This window comes from Sorex fumeus, unplaced genomic scaffold, assembly GCF_029834395.1.
Source record: "Sorex fumeus unplaced genomic scaffold, SorFum_2.1 ptg000019l, whole genome shotgun sequence".
NCBI lineage: Eukaryota > Metazoa > Chordata > Mammalia > Eulipotyphla > Soricidae > Sorex > Sorex fumeus.
In genome coordinates this window covers 17,559,003-17,574,679 of record NW_026606076.1, presented here as the reverse complement: position 1 = coordinate 17,574,679, position 15,677 = coordinate 17,559,003, and the positions used below count along the sequence as shown (strand labels likewise).

Sequence of the window (15,677 nt, the reverse complement as noted above, 5' to 3'; positions counted from 1 at the left end):
ACATGGTAATGATCCAAAGGCAAAGATAAGCAGATAAGCATGGTGTCATATTGACAGAGAGGGGTCCAGAAAGGGTACCTGGCCCTGTAGGTGTACAGTCAGCCTGGTTATTCAGCTGGGGGGGACCAGGGTCTTGAAACTCATGGACTATTCGACATACCTGACAGACGAGGAAGAATGACAAGAAAGTCAATAAAGCAAAGCACAGGATCTCTCCATAACGAACAGCTCCAGGGAGTGAAGGGCAGCGTGAGTGCAGTACAGACGCCTGATCCAGTGGCCCGAGGACACAGTACCATGTTTCACACACACTCAGGGCATGCACACACTGCCCAGGGACCCAGCCAGGAAGGGTCCTCAGACACTCACCTGCACACACCTCACCTCTCCGGCTTTAGGGCTCCTCTTCCAGCCTAGAGATTAACGCAGGCTTCACCCCAGAAGGCCCTGCTCCACAGAGACAGAGGACTGGATTAGTCACAAGGAAGGAAAAGGCGACAAGTAAACCTCGTGTGTCCCTGGTCTAACTGGTCATACTATTGAAAAGGCATGATCATAACGTCCACTTTCAATATGCCAAAGATTGGTGGGGAGTGAGGAATAAGACAAGATTTAAACTTAAGAGTGAAATAAGGGAGTCCCAGATAATACCACTAAGCTACCAGCACTGTATGCAGTTTTGTTTTGGGTTACAGTTGGCGATGCTCAAGGGTTAATCCTGTATCTGCGCTCAGGAATCATCTCTGGTAGTATTGGCTCCATGGAAGGTCAGTGATTGAACCTGGTTTGCTTTACGTAAGGAAGCGCCCTCCCCACAGTGCTTTTGTAACATCTGTAATTCCCTGAATTTCTCTTTTACCTTTACTTTGAGCTTACAATTCCCCAAGTGAGGTTTGATGACTTAGGTGAATCTGAACTTTGTATTTGAAGTGAATACTTCCTATTCTATATTCCCATTAGCCCTTTTATACTCTACTATAGAGCAATGTTCTTTGCTTAACCACAGATAGACTATTAATGATAGGCTCCTAATATTTGGCCCATATCCTGAAATACATCTACTCCTGGCACCTGTCATATTTACTTGATTCAAGCTTCAGTTGCCATACTTCCTAACACTCCAAAAAGGAAGGCCCCCATAGGGCTGAGATGGATCTGGGGAAAATAGCAATAACTACCCTGGAATCGAAATGGAATAGTCTAGAAAGCATGAAAGAACAGTCTTGATATTAGCTGTTATGACTTAAGAGACAGGACCTCATGAAGGACAAGCTGTACCGGTCTGAAGACCTAGTATGGGATTTATGGTAGAAGCCCAGCAACCTTGCCCTCAGAGTCCAGAGAACTAAATTTTGGAATCTATATTTCTTACTATTTTTATCCACATTTGCTCGAGCGGGCCCAGTAACATCTCCATTGGAGACTTTTGTTGTTACTGTGTCTGCTAGCGGTAGGGCGTTCGCCTTACACGCGGCCAACATGGCTGACCCGAGTTTGATTCCTCCGCCCCTCTCGGAGAGCCCGGCAAGCTACCGAGAGTATTCGATATGCCAGGCACAGTAACAACAAAAGTCTCCAATGGAGACGTTACTGGGCCCGCTTGAGCAAATCGACGATCAACGGGAGGGCCTTTACCTTACCTTTATCCACATATCTGCAATTATTAATGAGAAGTAAATTTAATTGTTTAATATTTTCTAGTAGATAGAGAAAGAGGAAAGCAATATAATGCTGTTGACCCTGGGAGAATCTCTCTGTATAGCCACTGGGAGACAGTGTCTCCTTGAATTCTCCAGAATTGTCTCCATCAAAACCCTTTACCTCTGTAGGGGCTGGAGCCATAGCACAGCAGAAAGGGCATTTGCCTTGCACGCAAATGATGAGGGTTCTTTTCCCAGCATCCCATATGGTTCCTCGATCACATCCAGGAGTAAATTCCTTAGTGCAGAGCAAGGAGTTACCCCTGTTAATGGTCAGGCATGACCCAAAAAGCAAAAACAAACAAAAATGCTTTACCTCTGTAAATCATCAGTCACCCCTATGTGTAGTCCTATAGCTCAACAACCTTCAATGCTCTGTAGTTATGCTAAAAGCTTCACATTAAACAAGCCATTCTGACCATCAGTCAGTGGTCCTCCATATCTTTGCTCCTCTTCTGACTCCAGCATAACATCCCTTTAGAGATTCCTCTGAGAGGCAATCAGGTATGTTCATCCGTCTGGGGTGAAACTCACTGCCATGTTGACAGAGGTAACCGCATTTCGAACCAGCACACACTAGGGTAGGAGGAGGCCATCCCACTCCACACAATGGGCCTGAGGATGAGACACTGCAGCACCCTAGGGGTTCTCAGGGATCTCCCTTCTCCCCACTCCACAAGGGAGGAACCGGCCTCCACCAACACTTTAGGGTGACAGGCCCCAGTAGTCACTGGATGGAATCCTGATCTACCACAATGGAACTATATTAGAAGCTGATGGACGTGCACGCAGCCACCCCAGAGACAAACCCAATGAACAATGCTCCTGTGAGTAACACCTAAGCACTGACCCAGCAGGACCAAAAGAAAGCAACACTGGGTTCGACCAAAACTCTAGACACTCCTCCCCCACGCCATATCGTCACATCAACTGTTCTAGTGGTGAGAAGAGGACACTCAATGTCCAATGAGCAACTCAAAGGTGTTGTGGAGTGGAGGACTCCTGGGTTGGCCACATGCAAGCAAGTACCCTACTTGCTGTACTATTGCTCTGGCCATTTCCAAATAATTTTTTTCCCAGCACACCAGCAGTGACCCCTGAGCAAAACTCCCCTTCCCCATACTCAAATATCTCCCTTTCAGGAAAAGATAAAACAAGTATACTGATGTAGCCACCCCAAGGAGCCAGTTTTCCTGATGTTCTGGTCAGGGAGAGATGAAGAGAAAGGGATTGTTTGCAATTGGACATGTGGAAGTAGAAAAGATTATTTGCAGGAGTATTGTTGTTCATTCGGCTATTGATTAGGCTGACTGAAATGGGCATGAACTCCACCGTACTTTTTCCCCCTTTTTTTGATAATTTTATTTTTTGAATCGCCCTGAGTGAAGTTACAAAGCTTTTGGGTTTAAGTCTCGTTCATACAATGAAGCACCAATCCCTTTACCGTGCCCATTTTCCACCACCAAAACCCCAAGTATACCCCCATTCTACACCGTCCCCCTAACTGTGGGGACAGATGATTTCTACATTTCTCTCCCGGCAAGCTACCGAGAGTATTTGATATGCCAAACACAGTAACAACAAAAGTCTCCAATGGAGACGTTACTGGGCCCGCTCGAGCAAATCGACGATCAACGGGAGGGCCTTTACTTTACTTGATTACATTCAATATTTTGACACCAGACCCACCATTATTATATTTGGGATTTAACCCCAGCACTCAGATAGTTCAAAAAGGCAACAGTAGACAATTTGTTTTCTATTGCTGGTTATAAACATGATTTTGTAATTTTGAAATTTTAATAATATGGAGGGATTTCTTCCAAGACCTGCTGAGTTCCAGATTTTCTCCTGACTCTCTGGGATCATGGCCATTAAGCAGCTTTATCAGGAGCCAGAGAGGCAGTTCGTGGGCATGACCTAAGCTATTGTTGGGTCGTGGAGGAAAGGGCCACCTCCACCCCCATCCCCCCATCCTGTGAAGCTCCACATATCTCATCACTGCGGGCCCAAACGTGACTTTCCAATGGCCTCTGGAGGATGGTGGCTAGCGAGCCGCCAAGGGGGAGCAGGTGGAGGGACAGTACCACTTCCCTCTGGGGTGGCCCGGGGTTAGTAACCTACTGTAGGGTCCAGACTCATTTCTGCCAAGAGCCGCTGGGTTTTGAGATTTGTCTCTGAATCTGTGGGATCATAGCCATTAAGCAGCAGTGATAGCAGAGCGGGTAGGAGGTTTGCCTTGCACACAAAAAACCCGGGTTCAAATCCTGTAAACAATACGTTCCCCTGAGCACTGCCAGGAGTAATTCCTGAGTGCATAATCCAGGAGTAACCCCATGTGCATCGCTGGTTGTAACTCAAAAAGCAGAAAACAAAATAAATAAATAATACAAACAGTAAGTTTTCAGAGGCAAAACCCTCTCACTTGTGCAGACAAACCCCAAAGTCCCAACCCCAGCACAGGAGCCAATAAAAATGACGGACCAGAAAAGAGTCCCTTACCTTTCAGGGCTTCCCGTGAACATATTTGGAGGTTTGATAAGTGTTATCTCCAGTCCAAAGGCTCCAAAAAGGGCCCTGCGCAGTCCCGAGTAGGGAGGTATGAGATTGCCAAGACCACCACTCTCTGCAGGTCCCTCACACCAAGGCCCAAAGTTCATATGCCATCTTGGACCTGGATGTGATCTTGGCTGCAGGGACCCTCAGCATAATGCTCCCTCACCCATGACACCTTCGCCACAGAACAGCCCCCAATGCAACCCTCAAAAGCTCCACATTCCCTAATACCTAGATATGCAGAACAAGTTTTGAAAAAACAACACAAAAACGCCCTACAAGCTGGTGTGTCCTTCCGCTCAAGTTCCCAAACTAGGAGCTGCAGGGTGCTCAAGCGTGTTTCTCCAGCGTGAATGAGCCTATGTTCAATAAGTCTGAGGCTCCAGCAAAGGCCTTTCCACATTCCTTACATATATATGGTTTCTACCCAATGTGAATTCTCCTATATACATTAATTATTGAGGTCACAGCAAAGGCCTTCCCACATTCCTTACATATAAAGTTTCTCTCCAGTGTGAATTCTCCTATGTACAGTAAGTTTTGAGGCTCCAGCAAAGGCCTTTCCACATTCCTTACATATATATGGTTTCTCTCCAGTGTGAATTCTCCTATGTTCATTAAGTCTTGAAGCTTTAGCAAAGGCCTTCCCACATTCCTTACATATATACGGTTTCTCTCCAGTGTGAATTTTCCTGTGGTCACTAAGTGTTGAGGCTACAACAAAGGCCTTCCCACATTCCTTACATATATACGGTTTCTCTCCAGTGTGAATTCTCCTATGTACAGTAAGTTTTGAGGCTGCAGCAAAGGCCTTCCCACATTCCTTACATATATACGGTTTCTCTCCAGTGTGAATTCTCCTATGTACAGTAAGTCTTGAGGCTTCAGAAAAGGCCTTCCCACATTCCTTACATATATACGGTTTCTCTCCAGTGTGAATTCTCCTATGAACAGTAAGTTTTGAGGCTGCAGCAAAGGCCTTTCCACATTCCTTACATATATATGGTTTCTCTCCAGTGTGAATTTTCCTATGTACACTAAGTCTTGAGGCTTTAGCAAAGGCCTTCCCACATTCCTTACATATAAACGGTTTCTCTCCAGTGTGAATTCTCCTATGTACAGTCAATTGTGAGGATGTAGTAAAGGCCTTTTCACACTGCACACATATACACGGTTTCTCTCCAGTGTGAATTCTCCTATGTATAGTCAATTGTGAGGATGTAGTAAAGGCCTTTTCACACTGCACACATATATAAAGCTTCTGTCCAGTGTGAATTCTCCTATGTACTGTAAATATTGAGGCTTTAGCAAAGGCCTTTCCACATTCCTTACATATATACGGTTTCTCTCCCGTGTGAATTCTCCTATGTACAGTAAGTTTTGAGGCTCCAGCAAAGGCCTTTCCACACTCCTGACATATATAAGTCTTCTTTCCACTATGCGTATTCTTATGTCTATAAAGAGACGAGGTGTGAATAAAGGACTTCCCACATGTCTGACATTTATGACGTTTCTCTCCACTATGAATATCCATATGTCTATTAAGATCTGAAGGCTGATTAAAGGCCTTCCCACATGTCTGACATATATAAGGCTTCTCTCCACTATGCGTTTTCATATGTCTATTAAGATCTGAGGGCTGAATAAAGGCCTTCCCACATGTCTGACATTTATGAGATTTCTCTTCTGTATGAATTCTCCTATGTCTAAAAAGATGTGATGATTGATTGAAGGCCTTCCCACATGCTTCACACGCATAAGGTTTCACTCCTGAATTTATATTCATATGGTCATGATGGAGTAACCCTTGACTCACACTTTGTTCTCGGTGCTCACTTTTCCGGGGATGCTGTCCACTGTAGTTTTCTAAGGGAATACCACAGTGCTGAGAACATGGGGAGGCTCCACCACATTCCTTACACTTAGATGGGTTCTGTTCACAGTGACTGTGATTGAGAGTTTGTCGCTGTGAGGGACTCACTATAAACAGTACTTCTTTCCCTAGTGGTTGCCAGACTGGGGGGTTTTGTGACTGTGAACTGAGAACACCACACTCCAAGGAACTTTTTCCAAGGGAAGGCTTCTTCAGAGTGAGGTAGCTCTCGCCATTCTGATCACCCTCAGAAGACACCTCACACGTCTTGGCGTCCTCATGGGGTTGAATGCAGGATTGCTCACTAGAGATATTGTCATAGAGTGCAGAATCAGAGATATTCCACTTGGGTTGTTTGCTTCCCTGTAGCAGGAGCAGAGAAGGATTCCAATTATTAACTTATTCACCGAGTCTTCCTGTCAAAAAACTGAGCCTTCAGATGTGGTTTCTTTTTTGGGGGGGTCACACCTGGTGATGCACAGGGGTTACTCCTGGCTCTGTACTAAGGAGTTACTCCTGGCGGTGTTCAGGGGACCATATGGGATGCAGGGAATCGAACCCGGGTTGGCCACGTGCAAGGCAAATGCCCTGCCCGCTGTGCTATTGCTCCAGCCCCAGGTGAGTTTTCTAACATATGCACCACACAAATGTAACTACCTACGTAAGGATTGTCTTATTATAGAATAACTTCGTGTAAATGTAAGTTCGACGCACAAAATTGATGGAAGCAGATTCATAAAATTGTGTGACTTCCCCCCACCGTTAACTTAATGAAGGAATACAACTTGAAATAATTCCTTCTATAGAAAACTGATGCATCCATTTCAAGAGAAAATGAGATACAACCACAGTGGATTTGATTAAAGCTCAGAGTGAAACCTGTGATGAAGGGGTGAAGACAACGCTGCATCCTCACACAGCTGAGATAGACCACGTGGCTATTGCAAAGCTCTCACCACAAGTGATTGCTTTCAGCATCAACAAAGTTTTTTGTTCTTAATGTTTTGTAGTTTCTATTTATTGGGGGTTGGGTGGGGCACACCATGCAGTATCTAGGATCAGTTCTGTGGGTCTACGGTGTCTATAAGGAGTGCTGGGTAAGGACCATCCATCCCTGTGCAAAGCAAGTATATTTCTCACTGCACTATCTCCATGGCCCAAAAATTAGCTTTTTTTTTTTTTTTTTTAATTTATTTATTGAATCACTGTGGGAAAGGTTACAAAGCTTTCAGGTTTATGTCTCAGTCATGCAAATATCAAACACATTTCCCTTTACCAATACTTATTTTTTCCCATGAAGAACCCCAATAAAACCCCACCCCCCACCCCTCCCCGTCCCTGTGAGGCAGATGAATTCTAGTTAACACTCTATCCGCTTTGATTAGATTGTTTCAATAAAAGATTCACCACTATTATTTAGAGTTTACCCCCCCTCCCCAAATCAGACATGCTGAAAAAGCATTGTGAAGTGATTTGCTTTCTCCAGCTGGGTTCAAGAATTAAATGTTGGTTTTGGATTTCTGCTATTTTACTTATTGACCCTGGAAGTATTTCTACTGAAAGTCAGATAGTTAAGAAATTGGTTTCTGTGTTCTGGAGTCGTGGCCGTGCTGGAGAGCCGCTCGTGGGGGGCAACTGGTGGCCTCGGTAGGACGTGAAGGGCAGAGCGAAACGCCCCCCTTCCCATGAGGTTTTAGTCGCCCCCACACTCCCGGCTCATACCTGCTGTCCACAAGGCTCCCATGTGGCCGCCATCTTTCTTTCCAGAGAGGAGAGGGCGAATGGGGCAACACCCTTTCCCCTCCGGCAGACTTGATGGGCTGGATCAACGCATAGTCCATTCACTTTTCTGCTCCAAGCTGCTGGGTTCTGCATTAAGTCCTTGTGCTTCTGGGGCCATGGCCGTGCTGGAGAGCCGCTCGTGGGGGGCAACTGGTGACCTCGGTAGGGCGTGAAGGACGGACCGGAACGCCCCCCTTCCCATGAGGTTTTAGTCGCCCCCACTCCCCCGGCTCATACCTGCTGTCCACAAGGCTCCCATGTGGCCGCCATCTTTCTTTCCAGAGAGGAGAGGGCGAATGGGGCAACACCCTTTCCCCTCCGGCAGACTTGATGGCCTGGATCAATGCATAGTCCGTTCACTTTTCTGCTCCAAGCTGCTGGGTTCTGCATTAAGTCCTTGTGCTTCTGGGGCCGTGGCTGTGCTGGAGAGCCGCTCGTGGGGGGCAACTGGTGACCTCGGTGGGGCGTGAAGGACGGACCGGAACGCCCCCCTTCCCATGAAGTTTTAGTCGCCCCCACACTCCCGGCTCATACCTGCTGTCCACAAGGCTCCCATGTGGCCGCCATCTTTCTTTCCAGAGAGGAGAGGGCGAATGGGGCAACACCCTTTCCCCTCCGGCAGACTTGATGGGCTGGATCAACGCATAGTCCATTCACTTTTCTGCTCCAAGCTGCTGGGTTCTGCATTAAGTCCTTGTGCTTCTGGGGCCGTGGCTGTGCTGGAGAGCCGCTCGTGGGGGGTGACTGGTGACCTCGGTAGGGCGTGAAGGACGGACCGGAACGCCCCCCTTCCCATGAGGTTTTAGTCGCCCCCACACCCCCGGCTCATACCTGCTGTCCACAAGGCTCCCATGTGGCCGCCATCTTTCTTTCCAGAGGGAGGAGGGCGGAAGGGAGCAACACCCTTTCCCCTCTGGGCAGAAATGATTGCCTGGATTAACGCATAGTCCTTTCACTTTTCTGCTCCAAGCTGCTGGGTTCTGCATTAAGCTCTTGTGCTTCTGGGGCTGTGGCCGTGCTGGAGAGCCGCTCGTGGGGGGCAACTGGTGACCTCGGTAGGGCGTGAAGGACGGACCGGAACGCCCCCCTTCCCATGAGGTTTTAGTCGCCCCCACACCCCCGGCTCATACCTGCTGTCCACAAGGCTCCCATGCGGCCGCCATCCTTCTTTCCAGAGAAGAGAGGGCGAATGGGGCAACACCCTTTCCCCTCCGGCAGACTTGATGGCCTGGATTAACACATAGTCCTTTCACTTTTCTGCTCTAAGCTGCTGGGTTCTGCATTAAGTCCTTGTGTTTCTGGGGCTGTGGCCGTGCTCCAAACTTAACTCTGACTTTCAGGGAGAAAGATTGGGTGGTTTACTTCTCATTGATCACTTTGTATATAGAGAGATGTCGCGCGGCCGCATAAGCGGCCGCGCGGTTTTGAGAAAATGTCCTCGTTCCCGCATACTCGAGCTGTGTTTGTAGAGGCTTCTGGTCACCGGGGTTCCATCTGGGGGAGGCGAGATGCGGCGCCTACTCCATCTGGAACTTGCGGGTGAACTTGGCTCTTTTTGGAACCTGTTTTTTCTTTTTTTTTTTCCTCCGGGATCCCGCACCCTCCATGTGTTCTTTCTCTTATGCTTAAGGCTTCAAAGATGGCGCTGGGGGGCGGGCTGTGGGCATGACTTCCGGAATCAGAGGTTACCTGGGAGGTGTAGTCCGGCAGATTTGAGAAAAAGTCCTCGTTCCCGCATACTCGAGCTGTGTTTGTAGAGGCTTCTGGTCACCGGGGTTCCATCTGGGGGAGGCAAGATGCGGCGCCTACTCCATCTGGAACTTGCGGGTGAACTTGGCTCTTTTTGGAACCTGTTTTTTCTTTTTTTTTTCCTCTGGGATCCCGCACCCTCCATGTGTTCTTTCTCTTATGCTTAAGGCTTCCCAAATTAGCTTTTTAAACGACTATAACTGTCAAGCAAATGAAAACTCACAGCATTTTTATACATGGTTGATTTCAGCACCTAGTAAAGCTAAGGGTCCTCTACCCCAAGCATCAGGCTTTGGAATTCCTCCCTGCCATTCATAGCCCTCCACCCTAACAATCACATATTTGGTCCACTCCCGCTGGCATAATAATTTATTCTGAATTAAAAATCTTACCAACTCACTCATACTTGCGGACCCCATTCCCAAATCAAAGTGCTGTAATGCCAAATCTTGAATCCGTGGTTTCAGCTCTGAAACTGAACACAACATGCAGTTAAAGCAATTGTCAAAAATGTAGCAAAATGATGCCATGTAGTTGGAGTACATCTCTGTGGTATTCAAAGTCCATAAAATCCTACACTAAAGAAAAGATTAGGTTAGTGGAAAACGGTAAGGATCTTTGCAATTCTACACTAGGTTTTGTTTTTGTTTTTGAGCAGACCTGGTGATGTTCGGGGAACCAGGTTATTGAACAGGTCACTTTCAGGCACTGCAAGGCACTCCCTGCTATACTATCGTTCAGATCCAAACTAGCTCTGTTATGGTCTTACTTATTCGAAAGCCATGGAAGCAACTTACAGAGTCATTCTGGACAGACATACGATGGGAATGAAGAGGAGTGTGAGTGTGGCACAGAGCCATGGATCCAGGAGCCCAAGGCCCCAGCCTCAGCAGCGTGTTTCATACATGCTCAGGGCACCCATACACTGCACAGGGCCTGAGCCAGGAAGGGTCCTCAGACACTCACCTAAACACAAGTCTCTCCTCCCTGACCTCAGGGCTCCTCCTTCCAGCCAGGAGATCACCGCAGGCTTCATCCCAGTGTGCCCTGCCACAACAGAGACAGAGGCATGGATAAGTGACAAGGAAAAGGTGACAGGTAAATCGCCGTGTTTCCTGATATAATGGGGCAAATTAATGAAAGGCATGAACACAATGTCCATTTCCAAAATGCCACATATTTCTAGTTATTTGAGAGGTAAGACCCAAGAAAATACCACAAATACAATAGACCAGGCCTTGTGTATGGCCAACAGGGTGTTGGTCAGCACAGTATGTTGTTGGTTTTTGTCTTGTTTGGGGTCTAACCTGGCAATGTTCAGGGACAACTCCGGACTCTGTATTCTGAAATCAGCACTGCTGGTGCTCGGGGATGACATGGGATGCCGAGGATTTAACCCAGGTGCATTGCTTGCAAGAAAATCACTTTCCTAACCATACTGTCTGTCTAGGCCTAACACCACATGGAGTTTCCTGAGCCCCTCATGAACTCATCAAGAATTTCAGTAAAACTAAGTTCTTAATAAATCTGGAAATGGCCAAAGGTGGCAAGAGACCCTTATTTTTTTAAGCTAAAAATGTATCCAGAAAGAGAGCACAGCAGGAGTTTCTCACAGCCAATCCAGTTGCAATACTCGACATCCCCTAGGGTCCCTCACGCCAGCCAGGAGTGATCCCTGAGTGCAGAGTCCAGGAGCAAAGCCTGAGTCCTGCTGAAGTCTCACAAGAACCATTAGAAGTATCTCCAAGCACTGAAATACGGCAGTGTCTGATGAGTTGAGAGAAGAGATATCAAAGCCCCAGTGGTGGGAGAGATAGTACAGCACATAGGACAGAAGTGCTGCACACACATGTGGGTTTGATCACAGGCAGCCCATAAAGTCTTGGAGCAAGGCCAGGTGTAGATCCTGAATACACAGGCAGGAATAATCCCTAATCACAATCACAATCACAATCACAACCATCCTGTTATTCGTCGATTGCCTCGAGCAGGCTCCAGTAACGTCTCCTTCGTCCTAGCCCTGAGATTTTAAAAAAAATCCCATATTCAAGGCTCTTTCAGAGTTAGGAGAATGAGACCCTTCATTATTATTGGTATTTGGCATATTGGGTACTCCACGGGAGCCTGCCAGTTTGTCCAAAGTAGGAATGAGATGATAAGATGTCGTAAAGGGTGTGATAATCTCTGGATCCTGGCCGTTACGTTATTATTATTATTATTATTATTATTACATAATAATAATAATTATTACTATTATTATAATTACTATAATAATTACTATAATAATTATTACTATTATGTGAATGTAATAATGAAAAGAATCAGGCCGTAATCCTGATTCTTTTTTCCTAATACCTAAGGAAAAAAGAGGAAGTAAAAACCGTCTGATTTGAGTGCCTGGTGCAAAAGTATTGGGAGTCATGCACCAATGTTTTAAATTGCCAAGAGGTTTCAGTCCATGGTATCCCGGTTTCTGAGCACTCTTAGGAGTCATCGTTTAGCACAGAGCCAGGAGAACTGTGGACTGTGCTCCCTAAACAAAGGCAACAGCAAAGCCAATTAAACACACGGAAGTTTGTGTAGTACACAAAGCAAATTGATTCACCAATGGATGGAACTATTTAAAGGGACCTGAGCGATAACTGGGCAGATAGGGATCTTCCCACGGACACAGTCGAAACGGGTTGATCTGAATCACCCCACAGGGTCCTGCTACTCCACAAGACTGATTCCTAAGGACAGAGCTGAGAGTAAGCCCTGAGTATCCACAGGTGAACCCTAAAAAAAACAGGGAGGGAACAAACACCTCATGGCTGTTCAACATACCAGCCCGTCAGTCACAGCTACTGTTGGACACACAGCTGCGGCCCAAACCCAGGGAGCCCAAGCAGGTCTGTCCAGACAGGGTTGGCTCCACACTGCTCTCACCTACAGCCTGCAGATGCTGGTAGGTCTCCAGCATCACGTCCCTGTAGAGCTTCTGCTGAGAGGCCGCCAGGCATGACCATTCCTCCGGGGTGAAGTTCACAGCCACGTCGTGGAAGGTCACTGCGTCCTGAGTCAGCACACAGGGAGGGTGGCAGTTAGAGTCTACCTTAGTCTCATTCCCACTACTGTGAGGCCAGGACCCAGGGTCCTATATTGCCGCTAGTCCTCTCCCCTTCGAATGAACCAGCCTCCATGCAGACGCATGGCTGACGGGCCCCAGAAATCACATAAGGCAGCTGGATCTGTGAAAGTGGGAGGATTTTATACAGAAAGTTCTTGGATATATCTGCCTTTCCTGGTAACCCAATGTCCAATTCGAGCACCACTGGTCCAGTGAGCACTGTAGAGAGGATCACCTGACCGCAGACTTGCACGATCCAAAAGACCATCCCTGGGTGCAGCAAAAACGACTGCACGCTCACCGCTGCACCCCCACAGCTCATGACTACTAGGACTAAGAACTACAGTTCATATAGACAACTACTCAGAGTGGTGCATGGCATGTGTGCCTGTAAGAACACACTGCTCAAGACCGCCCCAAATCCCTTGCAAAGAAGGAGAAGGTTCTTCACCCCAACATCTCTACTGGCCTCAGATATCCTTGGCTCTTTCTCCTTGGGATCAGCGCATGCCCAGAAATCCACACATAACTTTATGTGAATATAAGACTGTATGACTGAGAAGGCAAGGCTCTCCAGAGCAGGAAGGACAAAACAGGGGAAAAATAAGTCCTGGGGTCCAAGTCACTGTAGTTGACAGTACACAAATGTGGCCAGCACACCCCAGGGCATTCTGATGCCCATCAGTTGTGAATCCAGAGAACAGAGTAAAGAGGATGGCTGAGTACAAAAACAATGCAAAAGAAAATGAAGCAGCAGGTTGGCGTAACAGGACAGCTGCTCCGGGAACAGCGTGTAGGACTGGCGATCCCCACCATCCCATATGGTCCCACAAGCACTGCCAGGGGCAATGCCAGAGTGCAGCACAAGGATTTATTGTGAGAATCCTTTGCTCTGCACCCCAAATTGTTGATCATCGATTTGCTCGAGCGGGCCCAGTAACGTCTCCATTGGAGACTGTTGTTACTGTGTTTGGCATATCGAATACGTCACAGGGAGCTTACCAAGCTCTGCCGTGCGGGCGAGATACTCTCGGTAGCTTGCCGGGCTCTCCGAGAGGGGCGGAGGAATTGAACTCAGGTCGGCCATGTTGGCTGCGTGCAAGGCAAACACCCTACCGCTGTGCTATCACTCCCAAATAAAACAGAAAATTCAAGACAAAATCTTTGGACCTCCAGCATCCCATTGGTTGCCTAGACATGTCAGGAGTGATCATTGAGCACTGAGCTTTGAGTATTCCTCATGCACCGCTGGGTCGGTCCCACAGCCAAATATGGCGTGGTCTGATCGGAAGTCTCATCTTGGAATCCATCCAAAAGAAACTCAAAACAGATCGCCCAGGAAACCCGGGCACTCCTGGCACTACCTCATGCCATTCTGTCCCTCTACTCCTACCTTTGGACGGTTTATCAGAAGCCGCATCACCATCTTCTCCTGCCACTGTTGTGCTGAGAATTAGCAGGAGGCTCTGTGCAAAGACATGAAGAAGTCAGAACAGTGAGCACCAGAGAGCAGCACCTCCTCCTACCCCTGATCTCAGACCAGCCACACCCTCATAATCGCACCTCAGGGAGACAATGGCAGAAGCTCCTGTCTCCGCTGGGGATGCAAATTTTGTTGGCATCTGTGCTGCACTTCAGGATAGGAGCCTGGGCCCAGGCAATAGGAGAGGAAACGACAGCCCTCTCTGGTCCCCGAATTCCTCCCTGAATTGCACAGGAAAATCCCTACAGGCCCAGCCTCGGTCTGACTCTGAGTCCCGGTGCTCCCAAGTACTGGCGCCCCTGCAGCTGGCAGCAGTGCTGGCCCCTGGGAACTATAGCCTGGATGTGGCTCTGCCATGGGGAAAGCCACAAGGACATAGAGTGGACAAAGCTTCAGCCACTCTCTTGCAGCAGGGACAAGAACATGTGCCTGGGCACTCTGTCCCGGGGACCAAGATCACTTCTGGGTACAGTTGGGTCAGAGGCACAGCCCTGCTCTCTCGCGCTGGATCTGAGACCTTATGGGTCCTGATTTACTCTATCCCTGAAACGGAACATCTGCGTGAGCCTCAGCCAACACTTGCTCCTGCCGTCCAAGAATATATTAGAAAACTGCGCAAATGGTTCAATAGAAAAATAATTCAAATAACCAGTGCATTTACTAGGGACCATAATATGAACTGTCAGGAGTTAAGACCTGAGCACTGTAGATTATGACCAAAAATACTGCAACAAAAAGGCAAATTCGAAGCACAAGAAACCAACAGAATTCATGTGCAAAATAAGAGGGAAGAACATTTAAATAGACAAATAGCAGGTCCTTAAAACTTTGATTGTCTGGTATGGTTTTCCATGAATTATTATTCTCTTTTTCTACGATCACACGTTTTCTGTGTGCATGTGTATGTGTCCGTGCGGGTGCGTGTGCATGATTTTCTTCTTTGAGTCAGAACCAGCATTGCTCAGGGAGTATTCCTAGCTCTGCACTCAGGTTTCACTCCCAGCAGGTGTGGGGACCAGTGGGATTCAAGACACAGAACGTGGGTTGGCTGTGTGTAAGGCAATCACCCTACTTGCTGTACTTTTGCTCCGCCCCTTCCTATATAAATTTCTTCCAAAAATACTAGGAGTGAGTCATGAACACAGCTCTTCCCCCTCCCCGCACACACAAAAATATTCTTTAAAAAATAAACATTAAAAAGCCCTTTGGAGCTGGAGTGATAGCACAGCGGGTAGGGTGTTTGCCTTGCATGAAGCCGACCCAGGTTCGACTCCTAGCATCCCATATGGTCCCCTGAGCACCTCCAGGAGTAATTCCTGAGTACGAAACCAGGAGTAACCCCTGTGCATCGCCAGGTATAACCCAAAAAGCAAAAAAAAAAAAAAAAAAAAACTTTACCCTCAGTATTTACCCGGATTCCAGTGG

At 47.5% G+C, this 15,677-nt stretch overlaps 1 protein-coding gene across 1 annotated transcript in view; it reads right to left on the bottom strand.

Annotated features, from left to right (window-relative positions):
• Positions 1 to 4,761: 4,761 nt before the first annotated feature.
• Positions 4,762 to 15,677, bottom strand: part of LOC130021999 (zinc finger protein 345-like) — a gene marked incomplete at its 3' end in the record, with an annotated part of 128,233 nt that continues 117,317 nt past the window's right edge. Inside the window, exon 2 of the mRNA XM_056112726.1 lies at positions 4,762 to 5,835. Coding sequence (XP_055968701.1) covers positions 4,762 to 5,835 — 1,074 coding nt within the window. The remainder of the gene's footprint in view (positions 5,836 to 15,677) is intronic.